The sequence below is a fragment of the Cottoperca gobio genome, chromosome 1 (assembly GCF_900634415.1).
Source record: "Cottoperca gobio chromosome 1, fCotGob3.1, whole genome shotgun sequence".
Taxonomy (NCBI): domain Eukaryota; kingdom Metazoa; phylum Chordata; class Actinopteri; order Perciformes; family Bovichtidae; genus Cottoperca; species Cottoperca gobio.
This window is the reverse complement of record NC_041355.1, coordinates 23,327,562-23,353,298: the sequence shown is the minus strand read 5'-3', so window position 1 is coordinate 23,353,298 and position 25,737 is coordinate 23,327,562. Positions and strand designations below refer to the sequence as shown.

Below are 25,737 nucleotides of genomic sequence, written 5' to 3'. Positions count from 1 at the left end.
TGATCAGTCAACAGCTCCGCCTCTCTCTTCACCCGAGTGTCCAAAACATGCGGCCTCAGATCAGATGATACGATTACAAAATCGATCATTGACCTTTGGCCTAGGGTGCTCTGGTACCACGTGCACTTATGAGCATCCTTATGTTCGAACATGGTGTTTGTTATGGCCATTCCATGACTAGCATAGAAGTCCAACAACAAACGACCATTCGGGTTTAGATCAGGGAGGCCCTTCCTCCCAATCACGCCTCTCCAGGTGTCTCCATCATTTCCCACGTGTGCGTTGAAGTCTCCCAGCAAGACTACGGAGGGCTCCATTCAGGGTCTCCAAGAAGGCCGAATACTCCGAACTGCGGTTTGGGGCATAGGCACAAACAACAGTCAGAGTTTTCCCCCCCATAACCCGAAGGCGTAGGGAGGCGACCCTCTCGTCCACCGGGGTAAACTCCAACGTAGCGGCGCTCAGCCGGGGGCTAGTGAGTATCCCCACCCCGGCCCGACGCCTCACACCTTGGGCAACTCCGGAGAAGAATAGAGTCCACGTCCCCAGAGCCAGCCTCTGCTGCCCGGGTCTGGTCCGTCGAGGTCCCTGACCATCACTGCCACCCGTGTGACAGCGCACCGGACCCCAGCGGTTTTTCCCATGAGTGGTGGGCCCACAGGATGGATGGATGGGCGGCACCACGTAGCTTCTTCGGGCTTTGCCTGACCTGGCTCCGTGGCAAACCCGGCCACCAGGCACTTGCTGTCAGGCCCTCCCTCTGGACCTGGCTCCAGACGGGGGCCCCGGGCTTCCTCCGGGCAGGGTCTCTCCTTTCTTTTCCCTTTTTTTCATGAAGTCGTTTTTGAACCATTCTTAGTCTGGCCCCTTGCCTGAGACCAATTTGCCTTGGGAGACCCTACCAGGAGCACTAGGCTCCAGACAACACAGCTCTCAGGTTCATAGGGACACACAAACCTCTCCACCACGATAAGGTGATGGTTCCCAGAGAGGTTCAACGCATCAGGTCACACTTAATTCATTTAATTGTTAAAATTAAAACATTATTTAATTAATGTATTAATACAGTAATTGATATATTCAATATTATACTGAAGGCTACGTGCATAACATTTCTATAGTATCATCAAACTTTCTACATAATCATACTTGTAGTTTATTATTCCACCACATATCTTACCTTTTCTAATATCATAGTGAGCCTATTTGCTTATGAACAGTGGAAAATACACAAAAATGCTTTGGATATTATCCCAGGAAAAACTTTCAATGTCAATACTTCATGACTTCTTTTTAATGACAAAAGAATAATGTACACATTCAAACAATAGCAGTACATAGAACAAATATACTACATACAGTATGAAGAGCATTAAATGAACATATTGAAAGACAATTACCTTTAACACTAATGAGTACATATGTGCATACAGATATGAACATTAGAGGTTTCAGGGAACTTTCTTTTATAATTTCATGAGAAAATGAGAAGAACCTCCTCAGCCAATCAGACAGAGGCGTCATATTACCGCAGCTCTGCCTGTCTGTCTGTCTGTCTGTCTCACCTCAGTGCTGAGACCTTCACCCGGTGTCTGCCTCCGTCTGTCCGCCGGACAGTGTCCGGCATTAAACCATGTAACAGACCGAGTCCGGGGACAGTGAGGATCCTCGGTGTCTCCCGAAAACCAAACAACCGGAGAGAAAACAAAGCGACGCAGCGGCCATGACTGTGGAGCAAACCCAGACTACAACACCGATTTAGTGCTGAAGAAGTAACGACTTTAAGGTGAGTAACGTTGTCTTTGTGTGACTCCGAACCATCATTCCTGCTTCTAACCAGCAGGAAGTGTGACTGTAACTTTGCTAAAAGTTTTGTTCAGGGCAGAGTGAAATACCTGCTGTTCACTCTGAGAGCAGGGATTTAAATGAGTCTGAAACTGATTGTATAATCCACAGTGACTGTTATGCATGTGGAAAACACTGAAATAACCAAATGAAAAGTTGTCTATTGCAAATTCTTCATTCCACTCCCTTTGATGGATCAAAGCATATTGTTTAGATGCGCAGATCCTTAGAGATGAATAAAAAGGTCCGTTTTGCTTCAGTCCCTGCAGAGAGTCGCAGAGCTGGAATCTTTTCTGCTCAAGCTTTTCCTGACAATGTAAAGCTTCTAGTAAAAGTCCACACATGTGCTTGGCTTTACATCACACACACATTTTAGACGGTAACTTTAAAGTACTGTAATTCCCTTGAAATACAACTTCCATATGGTCATCCAGCCTCCAGACTTATACTGCAGTTGTACATGGATGTAGGGACTGTACACAAATGTTTGGGGTGAGGAGGGGGGCTAACCCTTAGGTTTCACTTTTAAATATAACTATTAATAATTACTAATAATTATTAATATAATACCTTTCATTAGCAAACTAGAACTAAACTAGGCAAAGCATAACAAAGTGAAACATGGTGCACCCTAACTCAAAACTAAATGTTGATGGAATATTAATTTCCACCAATGTGCACATATAGAAATATAATTATACACATTCAAAACAAAAAACAAGCCCCCCCCCCCCTTCAACACTGAAATATTGTAGCCCAATCCCTAGATTCCAAATAATAATTATAAAATAAGTAACACTAAAATGTAAAGATTTGCAGAAGATAAATAAAAGACCCTCCCCTGCTCTCCATAAGAAAAGGTAGACTCCCTTAAACAAAAGGTTCATAGCTCTCCCACATTTCTGCCCTCTGATCATTTTCCTGCAGTCCCTTACTCTCTTATGTATGAAAGTATGTAGTGACCACATGTTGCAATGTCTTCCTTCACTGCTGTGAGAGGTGATGTGTTTTTTCTCCAGTAATATGTCAGACCCGCCTGAACCTGAACACAACATGTATCAGAGTGTCCTGCAGCTCAGCTCTCGTGTGGCTCTCTCTGCTTCCTCTTTATGAGCAGTGAGTTGATGTTTATCGATGTAATAAAGGAGCCAATTTCCTAATTTAAGCTGCTCTGGAATCTCTTAGAGAGATTAACTTCCCTGCAGAAACAAGGGTTTTGGCACGAAGAGCCCTAGTTACATGCAGCTATGTGTAAACCAATCAGCAGTAAGGTATTTTAATACAACTGTCAGTTCTGATTAGTTTTATGGAGCTGATAATGTTTTTGTCCACAGTGACCTTAAAAAGACAGTTACAGTTGCCGTCTGCTGTCTTTCAGGTGCTTTTGTGTTTATCGTCATAGCGTCATGTCTGTCAGGGCAGCACCGATAACTTCACAGGTTTGTGAACAGTGATGTCATCGTGGCTGGACGAGGCAGCAGCCACTCAGGTTACCGGTGTGAGAGCAAACTGTCCCACTGAGTGCTTTCACAGGAGCTCCTCTGGTGTCTGTAGTCCTGCAGCACACCATCAAATCACACACTGGGGCTCTGGCTTTCCTGTTTCTGCTAACTGAACGCAGCTTTATGCCTGAATTCAGACCGTGTTGGTGAGCTATGTCGAAAAACGTATCTGTAATTGGACAACATGGCTTCTTTCATCCCACATGTCCGGCTTTAAAGTGTGACCGGGTCAGATTCATCAGCTGGGGGGCCCTGAGACAAAAACGTGCTGCAAAATGAAAACATTGGGATGAGCATTTACTAAGTATTGGAAATGCTTTGGGGGATGCAAGCAAAACCTGTAACGTTCCCATGGAGTCAGAGAGTTTGCTTTGTGCTACACGTTGAGCCCCGCTTTCTGCGGCGCGGAGGCGTTATGATCTCAGGTATGCTTACTCTGGAGGGACTTTCTTGATTTGGTCTCAAGGTTGAACTGATTAGATTTTGGTGGTCAAAGGTCACTGTGACCTCACAAGATAAGTTTTTAGACACAAATTTAAAGCAGTCATTTTAGTTTTCACTTGTTTTCACAAATGATAAAAAAAACATAACTGCCCTGCCCATAACCCCTGTTCTTAAGTCATAAACACATGAGGCATACAACCTTAAGGCAGTCATTCTAGTTGTACACTTACACATTGAGCCGCGCTGCATCAGCTACTAGCAGCTGGCCGTCCCTGTGTGCTCTGTAACCATGGAAACAGACGTCTGAAGAGAGCGTCTACACATGATTATTAGGAAAGAAGTGTCTTTTATTCTGTGTGTTGCATAAAGAGCGACTGCAGTCATTTCTACCTGCAGAGAAATTGCAACTGGGAAACAGGTTAAGAATAGATTTCATTGTGCAGCATTCAGAAAGTGTAATCTTAGCTCTCTGACTTGAATGTAATAATAATACATGAGAGGCCCCTATCATTTCAGTTTTGTGCTTTAGTGTTGCATATTCACAGGGACATTTCCAATAAATCAAGATACCACAGTCTAATTGCCCCACAGTGAGCATGAGACCTCCGGGGCCCCTGAGGGTCTGGGGCCGCAGGGCATGTTTCCAGCCTGGTTGGTAACTCAGTCTTGGTGACAGCACGGCTTCGGCCAAAGTGATCCACATCCACTTTCCGGTGTATGTTTACCCTTCTGCTCCATGACTCAGCAATGACAAGCGCTTGTATAATCACGGTAATTAGACGATTTCCGTTCATTTGAAGCTCCCACTCTAACTGCTCTTCTTCTTCCTCCTTTTAAATCTCAAAAAGTTGAAGTTATTTAGAGACACACTTCCTGGATCCTTGGCCTGACCCATGTGTTCCTGGTACTAATTTAAAGGAGTAGCTCAGAGAAAACGGCCCAGACTTTTCTCGGGTGATCTTTAGTGTGGAGAGCTGTGGCTGGGCGAGGCTGGTGCCTGTTTCCCACCATGATTTAGTCCAGTGGCACTCCAATTATATCTGAAGGTTAATGTGTTTGACGGTGATTTTGAACGTTTGCTGCAGACTAAAGCTGTGATTAGAGGTTAGGCTGCTGGTCAGGCTGGTGTTTGACTGACAGACGCTTCATAAACATTCAATGGAAAAAATTTAAGCAAAACATCTTCAGTAAAAAATCTGTGAGTGATCACATTCCTTCTCTAACCAACACAACATGGGCCAGTCGGTTCAGCTAAACTTACAGACAACCACTCGCCCAAATTCTGCTCTGCGGCTGCACACACACACACACATGCAACCACACACACACACACATACACACACACACACACACACACAGACACACACATAACACACACACACACACACACACACACACACACACAGACACACACACACACATGCAACCACACACACACACACACACATACACATAACACACACACACACACACACAGACACACACACACACATAACACACACACACACACACACACACAGACACACACACACACACATGCAACCACACACACACACACACACATACACACACACACACACACACACACACACACACACACACACGTAACACAGATTTGTGGAGCTGTTTTTAAAGAAAATTGCCTTAAGTAAGTAAATAAGTCAGTCGGACCATCCCTCCCTCTGTCCTGTGGACGCACACACACAGACACACAGACACACAGCATCATCTGGTTTTCCTCGGGGGAATAACATGACCCACGTGTGGGAGTTCTTCTTTACTGCAGCTGCATGCCGCTCCTTCCTTCAGCAGCATGTAGCCTGTTTGTTAGCCTAACACTCTTTACTGGATCTCACAACTGACATACACAGTTTGAACAAGTACAGATAAAGTGTGTTGGATATGCTTTTATTATTTGCCTCAGCATACAACACTCTCTGTCCTTAAACCCTCAGTGGATAAGAAAAACACAAATAAAGGGGAAAACATGGAAGATACTAAAAAAAGGTAAAGTAAGGTAAAACAACATGAAAGAAACGGACACGAGACTCTTGTACAATCATAAGCTGAAACTAGGAAAACCTCCCTGATAGTATTTTTAAGAAGACATTCAAAAAGCTGAGCAGCCTTATTCCCTCATCGCTTTAGTTTTAAACCTGGACTCTGGAACAGACAAACTACATCCAGGCTCATGAGGTCTGACATATACACAGGAGACAGGACACACACAGGGAAGAGGCCAAGCTAGGATGTGGGACTTTGAAGTATAGCAGTTCAGCTTCTTTTGTTGAAGATATCATATAAAATGGGTAATATATGCAGGTGAAAATAGATGTTGCATGTGCTCACCATCTGCCCTCCAGGAGAGCAAACATTGCACCACACAGACGTGCTTGAGATGCCAGCTCTTCGCTAATAGATTATATCATGAGGAATAGAAACTAGTGAAATGTTTCTTGTGCGAGAAGTTTGTCTATAAATGAACATTAAAGGAATTATTCAACATTTTAGAAAATGTGCTTGTGGCTTTCTTGCTGACTGTTTGATGACTGATATCAATCTTCTCTTCTAACTCTAGGCAAGACAGCCAACCAGTAGATTTCCTAAAATGTCAAACTACTCCTTTAAATAGTAACACTTTCTAAATATGCGCCTGCTATAAAGGGTTTGTAACTGGATTTAATGGTTAATAAAACGTTGACGAAGGCTAGATGAGTTGGAAATTGATCATTAATCAAAGTTAAATTGAATGTATAATGATACGGATAAAGTGCCACTAACAACACATGTCTGTTCTCACTAGCATGAAACACTGAAGCTATTCATCAGCACTGATATAGGACAACACATAGCATGACACCCACTGGGAGGAAAGTAGGGTCCCACCATCAACAATACCACAAAGCTTAATGAAGCACGGCTGTCTGTCTGTCTGTCTGTCTGTCTGTCTGTCTGACTTTTCATTATGCAAAGTGGGCTCGTCTCGTACTGTGTCTTTCTTTACACCCAATCATTTATTAACGTGTGTTTGGATGTCTTGATGTTGAACTGCGTCTGTAAATCTCTTGTATGCTAGTTTATACCATTTTAATGTAAGTGTGTGTGTGTGTGTGTGTGTGTTTATCTTATGAACAGTGTGTCAGGGGGCTTTTCTGTGGCTCTACAAGGGCATGGTCAGATGTGACTTTGTTTACTTGCAGCTGAGGCGCTGAGACACACACACACACACACACACACACACACACACACACACACACACACACACACAAAGACAAACAGTGATCTGCATGCACTGACTAAGCATCACACTGTTCCATGTGATTTCAGTGTTTGGGGGGGGGGGGTTCAGGACATTCCCACAGAAGCTGAGAGGTCATCTTTCCTACAATACCCAGCATGCTCTCTGATCATTATTATGATATTATGATCTCATCGTTATGTATCAGATCTTTTACAGAATCATCACTAACTGATTTCCTGTAAATATCCTCAGTGGGAATGCTTTGCAAAGTTCATCTTCTAACTTTCCCTCACTATCTCTGGCCCCCCCCGCTTCTTTCTTCCTCCTCTCACTGCCGTCTGTTTGTGGAAATGAAACCATCGTGCCAGACTATCAGTTGTACTATGAGACAGTCAGGAGCCGCTCCAGTCTCTGTGTAGGTCACAAAGTCAGCTTTTATTGGACTTCAGTGACTTTATTGCAGCTTGTTAGATCTTTAACAAACAACTATTTTCATTATCGATTCATCTGTGAACCATCATAATTGTTTCAACTGAGTGTGACTGATCTGACTGAGTGAGCTTGTTTTGTCCGACCAACAGCGCATAGCTCAATAACCAGTAACATATTCAAACTTAAATGACACTCTGGCATGACCCAGTTATATTCTTTACTGTGCCTTGTGAAACACTTGCCACTTTGGGCAGTTTGGAGTTTTACTGATGTTTCCATTTTGCAAAATGTTGGCGAACAAAAACATTCCCTGCGTTTAGAAATAGTTTCACATTCGACTGTCTGAAAGTGAGCCATCCTGACTCGACACTCCGCAATCTGTGTCTGCCTTCTTTTTGTTTCTTTCCTCCCCCTAAGCCTGTGAAGGTGGGGGGGCGGGGTGGGTGGGGGTGGCTTCTTTCCTGTGTGAGATAAAAGTGCATGTGGGCACTGATGGACGAATGGACCATTTCCCAGGTTTGTGTGAACCTCTGCCAGGGACGGGCTGCACTAATAGTCGTAGCCTGGCTACGGGGGAGACAGAAAGAAGGAGGGGGAGGGACAAATAGTCACAGACAGAGAAATAGACAGAGATAAACTGAAGCACAAAAACATTCTGTTATAACGGGAAAGAAAGGTAGCCGTGCTAGAACTGAGGACAGGATGGAAAAGGAATTCTGTATGTATGAGGACATGGGAGAGAAATATGGGCAAAAAGGAGAGAGAAATGTGAGAGGGGGAGGAAACTGGAGAGACAGGTAATGAGAGGACAGAGGTTCAGGCCAAACATAAACTGAGGATTGGAATGAGATAAAACAGGATTGAGGCAGTTATCTGAGATGACGGGGTGATGGAAAGAGGGAACAAAGACAGAGGACGCAGATAATAAAAGCAGAAGAAGAGGTGAATGTGCACAAAGCTAGAAGATGGGGGGAGAGGAAGAAGAGAGTCACAGTGAAAGTATTCCTGCAGACCTCCTTAATACTGACTGTGGTCTAAGCAGGAATTTCCTCTGGTTGCACCACAGCTGAAGTGTCTGGACTGAAGTGTATGTTTGACCCACAGAGCTGCGGCCCCTGCAGACGCTAAGAGTTACACAGTCCTGTGGACAGGAAGACAACATGGCCTCCAGCTCACTGCCTGGGAACCCCCCCAGCGGCCTCACAGACAGGAGCGGGAGCTTCTTTAAGGTAAGGACTGATGGATGGATTAAAGGATTGATGACTTAGCTGACTTTCCAAAGATCACTTAGAAAGTTAAAACACATCTCTTCCTGTGATCCAAATGTGTTTTTGTGTGAAAGACTGACACTTTAGAACAGGGGAACACTCCCAAAACCAAAACCTAGCAACTCCACCCCTGGTCGAAATGTAGTTTAAACAGAATAATGACTGTCGTACACGTGTTTTACATTCTTTACGAATTCTAGTAGAAGATAACTAGTGCATGTGTAGTGGTCAGCCAGCAGTAAACATGCTAGCAGGTTAACTCGCTAGCAGTAGTGCTACCTCGGTCACGTGAACCTGGCCATGCTGGTCATCGCTGTCTGTGACGAGTCTACCAACTGTTGTACTAGCCTCCGACTCTTGTGATATTCAGATGATTTATTGGGGTTAAACGCACCACGTCATTTCTGTCGCACAGACTTCGATCATGGGGGGTTGTCTTCGTTGTTAAACCACCATGATTGCCGAAACTAGTTCTCAGGCAGAAATCATGTTCACGGGCGAGTTAATGTAATAAAGTTTTATTCATGTTACTTTTATACCCAATTATACACATTATATTTCATTCTGATGAAGTAAATAATGTTGCTTGCATAGCGATAACTTGCTAACTTACTATAATTGAGTGGACTACCCATACAGCGACTGAAGCTAACGTCATGTGGTAAATACAATGAGTAGCCCAGCGCTGCTACCTGTGTTCAAAACTAATCATACGAAAATAACTTTACATGCGTGTTGAACGTTGTTGTAATGTTACTGTTCACATTAGCTTGGTGGCTGCCACTCGACATAGTAGCACATCGTAAGCTGGATCGATATTGAAATATTATATCAATAAATAAGGTCTCTAATGGATGTTGCAAAATAGCATGCAGTTATTGAAATAATGATGCTGTGGGGCAGAAGAAATACTGTATGAACAGATAACCATTTGGGGTTATGTGAGTACACAACTCAACACAATATATATGATGGGTCTAGTCGACATTTTATCGCTGAAATGTTACATATTATACCTTTGAGATAGATTTGCATCACATCAAAATACACATATTGTCGATTCATTATTAATTTGATTTCAATATAAATATTACCAAAAGTCTGCTGCTGCTCTGTCAACACTTCGCTCAGTAAGTTTATTATTGGCCTCATTCAGGTCTAGTCATTGTCAGTCATTTCATATGCAGGTGTGCAAAGATCTCTTTTCTAATATGAATATCAACAAATGATAGACACACCTTCATTTTGTCCATCTTTCAGTAATTGCCTCTGCATTTGTCATGTCTCGGGGACTGTTGTGACTTTTTAATATTAGTTTAGTTAAACAAAAATGCTCCTGAATATACTGTACATAATCTTTACAATAATGATAATCTGAGTCTCTCTCTGAGATCTTTTTATCATGCATTGAGATAATTGATTTATATATTATCCTGTTTATCCTACCTCAGTTAGTTCTGACTGAACAATGTTCTTTATGTTTGAAGGAAATGTAATATAGTATTGATTGATTAAACATTAAAGTGCAGTTGCCTTTCGACAGTTTTCCTTCTCGCTCTGCTGTATATTGCGTGAGTGCTGGAAGTGAAGAATGCCAGCTGCACTTGTTGGCAGCCTGACAAACCCTCACAGGAGTAATACAAGTCTCCTCTCCCTCTCTCCCTGTCTCAGTATCTCTCTGCCCTCTTTCATCTCTGTCTCCTCCCTTTATTTTTTGTCTCTTTTGTTTTTCTTTCTGCTTCACGACCACTCCCAATACACACACACACACACACACACACACACACACACACACACACACACACACACACACACACACACACACACACACACTGTCATCCCTGCTGCTCAACACCCCTCGCTCACACATTGAAATAACTTGCCAGCACTTGTTTTCATGCAGTCTCACACACCATGTTATTGTGTCATTAAAACACTCGTTAAACTGTTGACTGGGAAAAAAGTCTATTTCTGGGAAAATAATGAACTAAATCTGTTTCTTTTCTGCAGCTTTCAGCCTTTTGTTATCATTCATGTCCTGCCAGGAACAAATAATGCAGACATACCATTGTCTGTAAATGCAATGTATCCGGTTGTATGCTCACTTCCCAAACACATGCATTTTCACTAAAACCTTACTATTGATACTATAAGTGTGAGGCTGTTTATGTTTTAGTAAAAATGCAGGTGTTTATGAAGTCGTGAACATTTTAGAGACACATTGTTGCTTTTCTGTAAAATGTTGCCAAGCAAGAGACCCTGAAGCTGATGCACGCTGTGTCTCAGTATAGCTTTATATCTTTCATCTGGCTACATCTTATTAGTTAATTCTGGTTGTTTCACAAAGTCAATGTTTTGTACAGATGAAAAAATAAAACCCACTTTCAAAGCTAAAAAAGAAACCTGTTCTTAATTCACTAGTGAACTAAGAAACAACACTGAAAATTGTCTAGCTTTTAATTTCCCTTGCTGTTTTTTCCATCGTCACTGAAAGCGCTCTCTATATGAGTGTGTGTCAAAACCAAACGCATAGTTTCCCATTGACTCTATCCATGGCTTTAACAGCAGTCCATGCAGAGAATCACTTACCTCTACACACGCACACGCACACGCACACGCACACAAACCCTCTGGTGTGTGTCTATGCCTCTATGCTTCGGCCTGTCTAACCTGCATTCCTGTGTTATGCACAGTAAAGTTAAATAAATAAAGAGTAGAAACAAGCCAGAGAATGAAGTGGAAGAGATTTATAAAAGTCAGTGAAGCACAGACTTTAGTTGATGAGTGTTTCCCTGGATGTCAGTCATTTTCCTCCAAAAGTCATCAGTGTGAAATAAGGCCTGTCTGTGCGCCATCAGAGCGCCACAAGGTCACAAGTCACTCGTGTTCATTGACCTTAATTTTATAGCTCAGGGAGTTCCCATGTCTCATCTGGCTCTATTCCCCCTTTTTCATTGATGTAATTCAATGCTCATTAAATCAGTCAATACATCTATTCATTTCTAAAAGTAAATAAATATCTCAAATACTCTGAAAAAGTGCAACCCAGACTACAGTATATCATTAGAAAGGTAGAAATGATAGATTGAGCACAGTAGTCTATAACTGGTTCAAAGAGAATGGAGTCGTATGAATCATGTGTGCGTCACACTTTGACAGAATTGGGTTTTTATAAATGATTGTATAGTTTTGAAAGAAGTGTTTCTTTTGGAAAATGAGCCCTGTTTTCAAAATTGTGCTCAAGCAATTGTAAAAAAAAAACTGTAAATGCAAATTTACTGTCATGAATCAGTTATTGGACGGGACCAGTTCCCCTTCTCTGACAAATTGTTGTGAAATATTGAAAGTCTTAAAAACTAGATTCTGACAGAGTGGACGTAGTAACCGTGACATCACCCATTGGTTTGTGGACTAGGGTTTTGAAGCCTCGAGTTTGGCATTTTGTCTGTCGCCATCTTGGTTTGTTGGAACCAGAAGTGACACGAGAACTCTGAACAAATATTTGTGCGAGAAAAATGTTACAATTAAATGAACTCACAACTCACTTTTAAAGTGTTAAAGTTCTAAGATGAAAACAAAGACAACGCCAAATCCTGAAAACACCTGCAGCGACCCGTCAATCACAAGGTAGCCCCGCCCCTTTATCATCTATCTTTCTCTAAATAGGAGCAGAATTTACTAAATGAACATCATGTTGTATTGAAGAAGACTTGAAACTAGCGATTGAGACATAAACTCATCAGGAAAACGTTTACTGAGATAATAAATCATAAGAGAAGTTGGCTAATTTTCTCATAGACGTCTATACAACCGGACTTCTTTTTGCAACTAGTGTAGTCGCCCCCTGCTGGATTTTTAGAGAGAATGTAAATTTAAGGAACTTCTGCATTGGCTTCACTTCTCAGACCAAGAGGTTGCAGCTTGATTCTGACACAAGGACAGTTGTGCACAACAGAGCCTGATGATTAGGTAATGTAATGTAAGGTACTGTGCTTTAGTGCGTATTCTTAGTCTAATGTTGCATTCATCAAATGACTACCAACATTGGGTTTGGCGGGGAAAGTTGGCAGTGTTGCCTGGTTGGTAATGCAGCCTTAACCTGAAGTGCCAGGTGGTTTGTTCCTCAGAACCACCTGAGAAGCCGTCATTGTGACCGATTGGAAAAGGGCAGGCACTTTCAAAAAACATTTGGCAAATGATTGGATGAACAATCCGTCAATCAAATTCTTGCCAAAGCCAGTTGGGAGAACTCCCCAGTTCTGATATACCTAATGCTACTGCAGCATCTATGCTAACCTTTTTAGGAGCTGCCATTGTTGTTTTGAATGAGCAGTTTCCTCTCTATGGCTGTTTCTAGTGTCTCGTTCTCGGGTTCTCAATGCTTTTGACAGGAAAAAAATCCACTTGTGAGAGTGCTGGCTGTCTCTCCAGAGCTGGTCAGGTGACTAGACTGTCTTCACCAGGGTTCAAATTGAACATCTCTAGTCTTTGTTTGGACTGTACAGCGTTCAGTAACAATGGAGCTAACTTGTCGACTTGTGTTGTATAATAGAGTTTTGACCTGACACAAAGCTGGTGGAGTCTGAGGCTTAAACAGAGCTGGCTCCACTTAGTCCTGCGAGGGGGGAATTAGGAGGGGCCTGTGGTGACGGTGGTGTGGTGACTGCGGTCTGGCCTGGAGCCCAGCTGCTGGAGGAAAGTTTGGGAAAGGATGCCTCCTACTGGTTGAGATACATGATGGAAGCATTGCTACAAGTGCAGAAAGTCTTCATTTAAGGATCGTTTTTCTGTACAGACTTTGTGTTTGTGTCAGTTTACCACATCAAAACATAATATGACAATTATATACTTCCCATTGAATGCCACACATATCTGGTCTTCATTATACTGTGTTCTGCAACCAGATGCAACAATAAAATGCTTAATTCTTCTTCTTCTTCTTCTTCTTCTTCTTCTTCTTCTTCTTCTTCTTCTTCTTCTTCTTCTTCTTCTTCTTCAGCCATCTTGATTTGACCCAGATCATCGGATTAAAGCATCCAGATTTCAACATCTGCTCAGAAATGTTTGGGGAGGCTCTGGAACCCCGGGAGAGCTCTAAAATGTGGAATGAGGAAATGTGCAATTAGTTGCTAGAAGTCTTGATGCGACTGAGCATTTTAAGCATTCCTTTTAGTGGGGAAACTAATGATTTAGGAATACATTTTTCCAGAATGCAATCTCGTATCTTTCATTACTCTAAACCAGAGGTTTTCAAACTCTGAGTGAAAGGGAGGCAAAGATGCTGCATGAGGGGAAAGTTCTAAAAACAACAGGAAGGTAGTTGTTGTAGTTTCTCCCACTGATTTAGCCGATCATCAACACAGTCAGCAGCTCCAGCAGCAGCAGAGGGTGACACACAGCACATTTAGTGTCAAATGTTGCAATACTTCTATCATAACTTAGTAAAGTCTGAACACAGACATGAAACATAGTTTTTTAGATCCAGTGTGACATGCACTTACTCATACAAAGAAATACGCTTCTTATAACTCCAGAACTTGCCTGAGAATTATCACGCTTTCTTCAGTATCAAAGTTATGCAGTGATAGTAAATCGATGGATACATTGCAAACAGGAACTTCTAATAGCCAATATGGCATACATTTAATAGTGTCGATTTGCCAAAATATAGGCTAAAAAAACTGCACTCAAGTTGTAGTTAACTAACTGACTCCATGGCAACATTATACTTTCTGTTCATGTTCTTTTATTCTACAAACAGAAACTAATTTCAAGGCGATCGGGCCGCTGACCACAAGAGGTTTTTGGTAATCCAACCTCCTACACTGTCTTAGACGTACTGTCATTTCAACTCTGTTGACTAATTATTGCTAAACATATATTTAAATGACAACCCTTATCTCTATCAGCCTAAAAATAGTCCTGCATGACACGGAAGTAGCACTCTTTCAAGCCTTCCTGCCCAGATTTATCCAGACTGAATTTCTTCGTCTCACCCTGGATCTTGGTGTGGGTCATTTTTTGACAATGTTTTGTCACCACGTTTCCTGCCTATAGGAAAGGAGGTCCACACACAGGAAAAATGACTAATGGTTATCCCGCCCTTTGTTGTAGATGTGACCAGTACAGTCCCTCCGTCCCTCAGTCTCTGTTCCTTGCTTTCTAATTTGTTTGAGCAATGCTGTCAGTTTCGTTTACCGCTCTTCCCCCTCCTCTTCTCCTTCTTGTATCCCCTCATCAGTCAAAGCCTCTCATTCTGTCTTTTTCCAGCTGATTGACACATTTGCGTTGGAGATTGGGGAGCTAAAGAGAGAGATGGTGCAGACCTCTCCAACAGTTGACAAAGAGCCCATGGATTTACAAGGGTAAGACTGTTTTCCACACATCCTCTTATCTTTAAAACGTTCATCAACCTGACAGCCGTGGCCCGAAGCATTATGTTTAAATCCGTCCATCCCATTCTCATGGACAGGATGTCTCAGGAATGCCTGCAGGATATTTCTTCAACTTTTAGCACAAACGTCCACTTGGACGGATGAACTGATTACATTTTGGTGGTCAAAGGTCACTGTGGCCTCACAAAACACGTTTTTGGAATTCATATACGGACAATTTCACACAAATGTCAAATAGGATAGAATGACGACGTGATGACATTTGGGGCAGACAGGGAAGTAAACTGCAACTTGTTATGCATTGTTTTCTTTCTGTTGAATCTGGTTTTCTTCAAAAGTATTTATAAATGCCTCTTACACATTGGTACTCATTGTCACCAGCAGATGGCAAACGTGTCTCTCTCTCTCTCTCTCTCTCTCTCTCTCTCTCTGCGTTTCCCTGCCAGGCTGGAGAGTGAAGTGAGTGGTGTTTACCTGCAGTCCCTCCACTGTGGCGGGGCGGGGGGTGAAAGGGATTCTGGATACGACTCCTTGCGAAGGAGGATGAGTGTGCTGGACAGGCTGACTCAAACCCACCCGGTGTGGCTGCTGCTGGCTGTCAGTGAAGAGGAGGCCAGTCGCATACTAATCAAACAGCCACCTGGAGTAAGGGGTTACCATGCTTGGATACAAATGTTGAGGTGTGCTATATGCATGTTATCTAAGAATATATTATATTTCATGACTTCCGATTCCATGGTGCAGGTGTTCCTGGTCAGGAAATCAGCCGCTCTGCAGAGAAAGATTCTGTCTGTGCGTCTGAAGGAGGATCAGTCAGGAACTCCCATCAGTCACTTCCCTGTCAGAGAGAGCCAGTACAGTAAGTAACCCATTTGTGGAGTGCCAGTTGGGTGGGCTAATTTACATCAGGATATTTAGATACTGTCAAATATATTAAAGATTACATAATCCCAAACTAATCTCAGAACCCATCGACTATCGGCTGGCTCCGGTTGTAACCCAGTTGGGCTCCGGTGTAGCTAGCGGATATCCAGGCCGAGACTTCCTCCTCCGTGCGCTGGTCATTGTTTACAGTCCGATTAACAACTGAGAGGCAAGAATGGAGTTGCAGTTGCCAGTTTGCAAGATAAAGTTAAAGATAATAAAAATATAAATTTGTCGTCAGAAAAAAGCCGATGACTTCCGAAATTGCAACTCCACATGAACGGTTTACCTTTACACTACCAGAGCCCGCTCGAACCTGATGCATCAATACTTCTCGGACTACAGACAGACTACAAACTTCTGAAACCAAAACCTTGTCCCGTTGCCTACAGATTATAGAGAATAATCCCAGACTGATTTTCAGATTATCTTTATGTTGTGTAAGGTTTTGCTACACCATCTTGACCTGTACAGAGGTTGTTCAATAAGCAACAGTTTAGATAGCTATGCTTTTTTTTGAAAAGGTAATTGTCGACCTCATGTTGACTCCACCACAACCACCTCTACAGTCATACAGCACGTTAAGTCAGAGAATTAAAGATGTCACTTCCTGTCCGCCTCCGCACATTGTGTACAAAGATGAACCCAGACGTAAATGAGAAATGTGTGTAACCGTAGGGATGTCAGTTTGGCCCAAAAGATTTCTGCTACCAAATAGCTATTGTTTGTCTACCTCTAAGTTGCTGGTCTAAAGTGATAAAGTATGTATCTGCTGATGTGATGCGGCTGCAGGAACACATTCTCTGCTCTTTTGACTTCGGTGTAAGTAGAAAGGTTTGCTGAGAATGCATTTATCTTCAGTAAACGTCTGTGGACAGCCGTGACATTTGATCATGGTCACATGAGTGTTTACACTGCCTCGGGAGTGACATTGAACAGGTACCGTACTGTAGCTAGCTGTGTGTATATGAGACTTCAGTTACACTTGGACTTGAAAAAAGTCAAGATGTTGACATACGATGCTATACGAGTAAAATAACGTACTCGCGGTTAACAAATGTTTTCTTATTACACAAAAACAAAGATTGTCATTTAATTTGTAAGTGTGCTTATTAGCTTACAATAATCACATTGTGCTGTGCTTCAGTGTTTGTAATTAGTCATGGAGCTGTGACAGAGCCAAAGTGTGACGACACACCAGCTGTGGGTTTCTCCTGCTGAAATGACCGCACACATGGGCGGAAGGGGAGGGCCTTTGGTCTGGTTGGGTCTGGTGTGGGTCAACTGCTCTTCAGTCGCCCTCTAATGCTGACTGCTGAGTTAGCCTTGTGCACCAACACTTTGACCTTAACTTCTAAACTGCCTTTACAGGAGACTCCACATCTCCAGTCCTTTCTAAGTCACATTAATCATTCACAAGCACATTCTTTCTTGAACCGGTGGCTAAATATTACATTTGAAAGGGTAAATGGTTTCTTTATGGTGGCTGTATGTATGCAACCTAGAAGTCTCTGATTAGCCAGCTACAAAGTAAGACAAGAGTATTGGAACTTAACAGTAAAGAGCAGTTGTAGGATAACCTTGATGAAACAGTGAGCATGTTGGCTGAAGAGGGGTTTGAACCCTGGTTCTAATGGATGTACCACATTTTACTGCAATCCATCCAATAGTAGTTTCCTTAACGGTTATGAGTGCATATCATCTTGGAACCATGAGTATACAGTATGTACCACATTTCATGCCAATCGATATAAATGTTGAGATACAGTCTTTTGTAGGATAATTGAAGACTTTGAGCTGCCGGTGTTGCTACATGTGAAGTCAGAGGATCACCAAAGTAATTATGGTTTATCCTCTTGAGGAATTCCTCGATGGGATTGACTTTTTCACTGTGACTTAATTGTATAGACTCAACATTACCAATCATAGAGCCGCCATGGCATCAAGACTACAATCAATCCTTCCAAGAAAAAAGAGTTTGCAAATTCAAATGCCTTGTAAGCAAGTGACTGAGTATCAGTCTTTGATTTTTAATTCAGTGTGTACATATTTCATTCCTTTTCAGCGTTTTCTCTTGAGGAATCTGGGATCAGCTTTGCGGATCTGTTTCGCCTGGTGGCCTTCTACTGTATCAGCAGGTAAACAACCAACATTAGTTTTTCTGACTATCCATCCATCAAATCTACATCTTCTCCGGGTTTTGTTCTGTGATGAGAGGGTGATTCGAGAACCACTGTGTATCAGGGCCATTGTAGGTAAAGAAAAAAATATTATGGAGTTGGGGGAGGGAGATACTATTCCAATGTTTCTGAGATTACATTTATATATGTAAAATTAAAATTAAAAATTAAATTAAAGTGGTAAATTAACGAGAAAAACTGGAATATCCTCTGAGATTATACAATTATAAATTTGCAAGAAATTCAAATCACATTTAAAAGAAAAAGGAACCACATCACTATGCAAGGTTGGATCAACCTCACTGCACCACAGACAGTAAACAGATGGTGTTGTGATGCAGTTAGTGAGACGGTACAACAGTATGGAATATTCTCATCTGTCCATTTTATTGTAGTTCCTGATGTACAAAAGTTATCACCTCAAATCAGTACGTTGTTTCCTTCTGAATAGGCTCAATTCACAGCAATGTCTCTTCAAAGTCAGGAGGCCTATGATAATGTGGTGAATCTGGGCTAAAATCACGAGAATTTCCTTATTGTTAAATCCGATTGCAAAGTATAATTTGATTAGGTCATCAACTGCAGGCATAATACACGGCAAGCAGTGGCGTCTGTGGTGTTATGTGGTGACTCAACCTTTATTTACCCGTAAATTTGTGAAGCTTTTTCTTGTAGATTTAGGACTTCAGTCTAATCTTTCTTTCTCTGAATATTACCCCCCTTCCCCTGCTCTGTAATTATGTTTTTTTAAACCTACAATGGCCCTTATATTCTGTATTATTCGAGGATGGAATCTCCTCGGATAAAAATAGTGCTCAGCTCTCAGTGGCCAAGGCTCTCACTTCTTGTTTTAGCTTGTGCCCTCTTGGGAGACACAGATGCAGACACAGGACTATGAACAACAGTCACTGGAAATAGAGGGAAATTGTGCTGCAAGCAACACCCACCACAACACTGGATTCAACTAGAGACATGACCGCAAATCAAACAGACCATCTCAATTTTGTGGATTACATTTTTTTAACTGAATGATTATTTAGATATTCAATCCCAACAAGTATGTGTTGTATATCTCCAGAGGTTCATGTCTACTATGGCAAAGGAAACAAAGGTTGTTTCAGCATGGTTAAGTGATGTCAGTGTGTGATTATGGCATTATCACTTTTGTTAGGGCATAAAGGAGGACTATGTGTGTCATTATAAGCCTGACCATAAAGCAGTATTGATGAGATATAATCAATAACTTGCTTTCACAATTGCAATACCATGTACACAAATGTATCATTATTATTATACAGGAAAATTCATACGACTGCTGCAGCTCCTTCCTTGCTTCACGTTTAAATCCTTTCCTATTTTGTATTTCTAATAAAAAAATGTTTTGCCTGTTTATCTTTACTTAGGGATGTCCTGCCTTTCACACTCAAAGTCCCAGAGGCCATTGCATCTGCTAAGACTCAGAAAGAACTGGAGGAGGTGTCTCAGCTTGGAGCAGGTAGCCTTGTTTATTATTTAAATGTTTGAAGATCTGTAGTAACACTTCTTAAATGACCATACTGCTGTTTCTGCAGTTTTTACTATGGATCAGCGATCATTAACACTTACTGCTAAGCGATACATCTCTCACCGTTCAGACCTTTACAATAATATTACATCTTTAAAATACTGCAGACACTGGTTCATCATTTTTGGAATTTAAACGCGACGATCGTTTGATAAGAAGCTTGATGTTGTTTCTGTGCCTAAACTACATTTTATTTTATTTTACAAATAAAATACAACTTGTCAATTGATAATCTTCCAGGGAGGATTGGAATCCGTCAGGCTTGGTTTTCCACCCTGTTTCCAGTCTTTATGCTAAGCTAGGCTAATCGCCTCCCAGCTCCTGCTTTGTAACAAAAACGTCAACGCAGACAAATGTGTGATATTCATCTTCTCATCTAACTCTCAGAAAGAAATTGAATATGCATATTTGATTACATGTTTTACTATTTCGTAAACATTAAACAGTGTGGCTAAAATATACAAGAAAACACGAGATTAAAGTAGCAGTATTTTAATATTCGACATTGTCTTTAACCTAGTGGTGCCAGCATACCTGCTTGTGAGTGCTCCACCTGCTATAACAAGCAAATAGTCAACTAAGCAAGAAAACATAAAACAGCCAGCATTTGTGTTCACAGGTTTCATTTATTTTTCTTTGCTGACCATTCAGCTCAGATTTCACATTTAGTCACTTCATCTCTGTCAAGTTATTCTCAGCTCAGCTGTTGTGAGTCAGCTTCCTAGAAGTCTACAACATAGCTTAGTGCTTAGTGTGGGGGAGAAGGGAGTGGCCAGTGGAAAGCTACAGTAGGCTTGTGTGCTGTCCAAACACACACATACTATCGCACCACTTCCAGACATGTATAAAAACACACAAGACTTGTGTAGTGTAGGGAAGTGCCAACTTATATGCAGTACGTGCAGTATACTGTTTCATTGCTACTGACAAAAATGTATATCTGCTGTTATGCTTTTTGGCATTTCTGTGAATGGACGTTGGTGTAAGCCTGCACTGCACTGCTGTTCTTACGTTTGATGTGAAGGGGGAGAGATTTAGCTTATGAGGCTCTCTTAGCTTACTCCTACAGTCCTTAGGGAAACTCCCCGTCTCCACAGCTTCTATTTAAAGACAAAAGCAGGCAGATTATATGTTGTTGAATCTGAGCATGCACATGTGAAACATAAACACATATCACTAACAGCTCCAGAGACCTTGAATATTGCACTGATATTGCAACTGATTTGCCTTTTCAGAGAGCATGGAGTGGGTTGTTCAGCTAGAAAGGCACATTTTTAGGAACTCATTAACTTCTGCTATTGATCATAAAAAATATATTTCTCATGAAAGTAGGATTCAACAAGCCGAGCTAGCAGCATGACTCTAGGCAAGGCAATACCACCAAACCAAACATGTGAATTAAATATGCAAATATGACAGGCCGCCACTGCTGCTTGCGGTAGATTGACCGGTGAAAGAGCAGTGCGCATCAAGATAGCTAGTATTAGAGGAAACAGTCAGAGAGATTCAACCTTACATGTTTGAATCAGATGAGGAGTCTGTTCGCCACCATCGGCTAGTAGCAGTAGTAGTACAAATCAGTTAAGTGTAGTTAGCATGTTTTAATTGTTTATGTAGTTATTTAGCTTGTTAGCTTGTTAGCTTGTAACTGGCTTACTGGTTTTGAAACATACAATAATATCCAGGGTCCAGTTTACATCCAAAAGACTACACACTCTACCATGTTTGCTGTCAGAAGTTTCACTATGCTAATGCTAACTCTCCTCTCTGTAGCCTACTGACAATTCCGCTCTCTGCTGGAGGTTTCAGGTTTATTTGCCGGCATTTGCATATTAGACAGCGATTGGCTTTTGAATTTGTGACGTAGGCCTACCTAATTTAGCTTGTAATCTACGTTTGAATCTCAGATTTTAGGGAAGTGTACAGACATCTTCCCCTTCAGTAGAGGAATATGAAAACACCTCTTTAATGACACATTTTTACAAATACAAGTCAGAGATTATAGAGGACACAAACATAAGAAAATCAAATGTTTTACTTTTCTAGTGCAATAATCAAATCAACAGTTGAATTTGTTATTTAGGACTACTGTAAGATGGTTTATGACTAAATGCAAAACTAATGACATTCCCATCAGCCTCAGCTTACTTTTAGTATGCTTACACAATAATCATGAATGTCTCTGTCAGAAGTTTGTCAGTGGACATCCATGATACCATACATTCACAAATAATGACCTCAACACCAAGTATTTATTTTAAAAACGCTTAAATATTTATATTTATAAATATTTATATTTATACATTTATTTATTTATTATTATATTTATATTAACCTATATAAAACAGGGTAAATATTTATAAATATAAATATTTATATTTATAAATATTTACCCTGTTTTATATAGGTTAGGTCAGGGGTCGGCAAGCTTTACTATCTAAAGAGCCATTTTGCCCCTCTTCCACCAAATAAGATTTGTCTGGAGCCACAAAACATATTTGATAACACAGCTTATAGATTTAATATATAGTTATATTTTATAGCTATATTTGTTGCATTTATGAAATTACAGAATGACAATAAAAGAAACTGTTGCTATTTTTACCTGTTTTAAAAATACACAAAACTATAAAAAATACAATATAAAAATGAAAAAAAAAAAAAAAAAAAAAAAAGTAGCCCACTTTGAAATAAAAAAATGTATAGCTGCATCCTAATATCTTAAAAAGAGTAAACATAAAAAAATAGGCCAGTTTGTATTTAATTATGTCCGGTTCAGTGTGTTTTCATCCACATGGAGGTGGTGATCATTTCTTTGGCTTTTAAACAATTCACAACAGCCTCAAAAATGTCCCACAAAATGTCTTTCAACATCACATTTTCTGTTGTTTGCTAATTTCTCGCCACATATCAAGCACACTGGTGAGCCAGCATTGTTAACAGGGAAAGCAAATGTATCAGTCCACGCAGAATTAAACAACTTTCCTCCGAAACGTATCTTTTTTTGGTTTTATCCATGGTTAGCATACCGAGTTAGGCGGGGGTCTGCAACTCATGATAAGGCACTTGCAGGGAAAGGCAGCGCACCGTAGACGCAGTAGAATGTGACGCATGTTTTAGTTGACGAAATATTTTAAAAAATATTTTATTTCAGTGTCACAATATCACCTCGAACTCCAAGATAAGAGATGTTCCCTTTGAAAGATTGCCCACTGTGCAACAACACATACATGTTCCATGTTTTGTTATGTCAAAGCTTCAGAGAGCCACTACAGAGGGGTTAAAGAGCCGCATGTGGCTCCTGAGCCGCAGGTTGCAGACCCCTGGGTCCTTCCTATTTATGATCTGCTCCCATTTGACCTATTACCATTGTACCTGTTACATCTGTACAATACATAGTCATGTGAAACTGAACTTTTCTTCTTTTACAGAAATACTGTAGGCCTACTGTCATTATTTCCGGATGCTTCCATTTTGCTGTTTAATTTTTTTATTTTATAACTGTTAAACTACTGTCCATTAAAATAATGACTTTAAAACTGACATTAAAAGCCTGACATTAAAAGCCTGACATTAAAAGCCTGACATTAAAAGCCTGACATTAAAAGCCTGACATTAAAAGCCATCCAGCATCTTAAAGTGCATAGTTGCTCCTGTTCCTGGTAGGATTTTAGTATGAAACAATGGCAGGATGTGGTGAGGTTTATTGACAGCAACTTAATCTCGTTAGAATAAAACCAAATAATATAAAATACATTTAAATTAGTGAATGAAAATTATATTTGTGTTAAATAAAAGAAAGTCAGAGCAGCATAATGTGAGTATGACTCTGTTGTTGTACAGATACAAAGTGTTTTATACCCGGCCTATATTAGTTTGTGTATTATTTGCAACTCAGCCATTTTTTGAATACTGGCTTTTATCTGAGAATTCTTTCTTCTTTTTTAAATAAAATATTATAAATATACTATATGTTAACATAAACCAAAGAGACCAGCACTCCTCTTTGTACAATCTGAGAGTCCTATATTGAGGTCAGTCAGTATTATATTTGCTATTTGCAGTGTGCTGCTGCTGCAGTCTTGCTCTGCAGACAGACTCCACAGTGTCAGGTGGTCATTGCTCACATGGACCAGTAAGAATACCACCGTCACATATCAGTCTCCAGACGGAGAAGTAGTATAACACATATAAAACTGCTTTATTGCCCCAGGAATGAGAGTAAGAGTAACGTTTCCATTTGCAGCCTGTGGAAGCAGTCATCACTGGGCTTATGTTGCAATACATTTTGAAGTGGCATGATTTGTTGCCTGTTCTTTCCAGTTTGGTTAAATCATTGTTTTGTAACTACATATTCATGCTAGCAAGTAGAATCTTTCTTTTTGAGTGGTTATTAAAGCTAAATGTGTTCGCATGAGGGCTGGCCAAACAGCTGAAAACAATGGAATGATTCAGTGGAACATCAAAATGGGAGTGTAAGTCCTCTACTGTAATGGGACACTTGCATTGTCAATATACAAAAAGAAGAGACACAGAAAATCATATAAATAAGGTTTGCTGACAACAATAACTTAATTTAACATAATTTTAGCCCCAGTTAGTGGGGCTACAGGACGGCAGCATGTAGAAGTAAGAGAGAGGAAAACAGAGCAGGAAGGAGTGGAGGAACTGGAAATGTGTGCCGTGGGTTGTGTTAAGTGCCTCCTACTCTGTGATTAGCATGGGCGACTCCCTCTCTGTGTCTGGGTGTGTGCTGGCAACCAGTGAATCGTAGCCGAGAGACTGAACTCACAGCGCTTCTGCCACAAGCGAGACACAACTAAAGCAGAAACACAGGAAAAGAGAAAACATAGGAAAACTTTGAGGAAACGTCTGAACTGTTGGTGAGGTTCTTTTTAATTTTTTCTTTAACTAATCTTTTCATTCGAAGACTCAAGGACATACCCTTTTTTTGAACTTTGAGTTGCTCAAGGAGAGGTATGTGTCTAGCTTAAAGTTAGTTAATGTTTGCTTCTGAATGTACATGTGTGTGTGTGTATTACAGGCTTCTGGGACTCTGCTCTGTGCAGTCAGCGTCGCACTTCCCCCCGTTCCTGTCGCCCTCTGAGCCGGACCCTCAGCCCCCAGCGAACTAACAGGAACAGGGAGGTTGAGGGGTCACAGCAGAGACTCACCGGGGCCCACTGCGACAGTGCGCCCCCTACCCTACGCTCCTGTGCTACTCCACCTTCCTTTCATCTAGAGAGAAGACATTCCAGCGGTCCTCTGTGCTTCGTCAACCCCCTGTTTCTCCAGACTCATCGCCACCACCACCGCTGTGAGGACGATCCACCGACAAATGCTGTCAAGTCCGATAACGACCTAGAGAATGCGGAGAAATCGTCCGTGAAGCCGTTAAGCAGCAGCCAAGGTAGCGAGCAGCACGTGAACAAGATCAAACTGAACGGCAAATCACGGGACCCTCCCCCCCGCCCTCCTCCCCCCCGCTCAATGCCTCGCCGGCGCCCTGCACCACCACCTCCTGGACCTCCAGTAGCTACTACCAGGCCCAAGAGCATGCCAGAGGCCGTTGCTGCTACAAGGCAACAACAGTCTTCCAGCAGGCGCCCAGCACCCGCACGACTACTAATGGGTGGCAAGCCTAGCAGCCCGTCCATAACTGCCAGCTCACCAATCTCTGTGCCTTCAAACCCACCACCTCCAAGGCCTAAGAAGCCTGATCTGGAAGCTCACCGTTGCCACATTGCCCTGGATGATGAGACCATCGCCAAGGCGCTGTCCCGTGCCAAGTTTCCACCATGCCAGCCTCCACCTGCTGTCCCTGCTGATGTACTACTGAAGAACAACGCTGGGAGTCCATCCACTCCTAAGGAGAGGGGACACCAGCGGCTCAGTGACATGAGCATGTCTACTTCCTCCTCTGACTCACTGGAATATTCACA

General features: G+C 41.6%; 1 protein-coding gene across 4 annotated transcripts in view; it reads left to right on the top strand.

The window, feature by feature from the left end:
* Positions 1 to 1,549: 1,549 nt before the first annotated feature.
* Positions 1,550 to 25,737, top strand: part of LOC115008405 (ras and Rab interactor 2-like) — a 35,696-nt gene continuing 11,508 nt past the window's right edge. Inside the window, exons 1-8 of one of the 4 annotated variants that reach the window (XM_029432027.1) lie at positions 1,550 to 1,786; positions 8,569 to 8,693; positions 15,003 to 15,097; positions 15,574 to 15,772; positions 15,872 to 15,986; positions 18,117 to 18,189; positions 19,635 to 19,726; positions 24,840 to 25,737. The exon at positions 24,840 to 25,737 is cut by the window's right edge and continues 518 nt beyond it. In XM_029432027.1, the coding sequence (XP_029287887.1) occupies positions 8,625 to 8,693; positions 15,003 to 15,097; positions 15,574 to 15,772; positions 15,872 to 15,986; positions 18,117 to 18,189; positions 19,635 to 19,726; positions 24,840 to 25,737 (1,541 nt within the window). In that variant the 5' untranslated portion in view covers positions 1,550 to 1,786; positions 8,569 to 8,624. Of the gene's footprint in view, positions 1,787 to 8,242; positions 8,262 to 8,568; positions 8,694 to 15,002; positions 15,098 to 15,573; positions 15,773 to 15,871; positions 15,987 to 18,116; positions 18,190 to 19,634; positions 19,727 to 24,839 lie in introns of those variants that run through there. The other 3 variants (XM_029432001.1, XM_029432010.1, XM_029432019.1) reach the window with 3 other exon arrangements.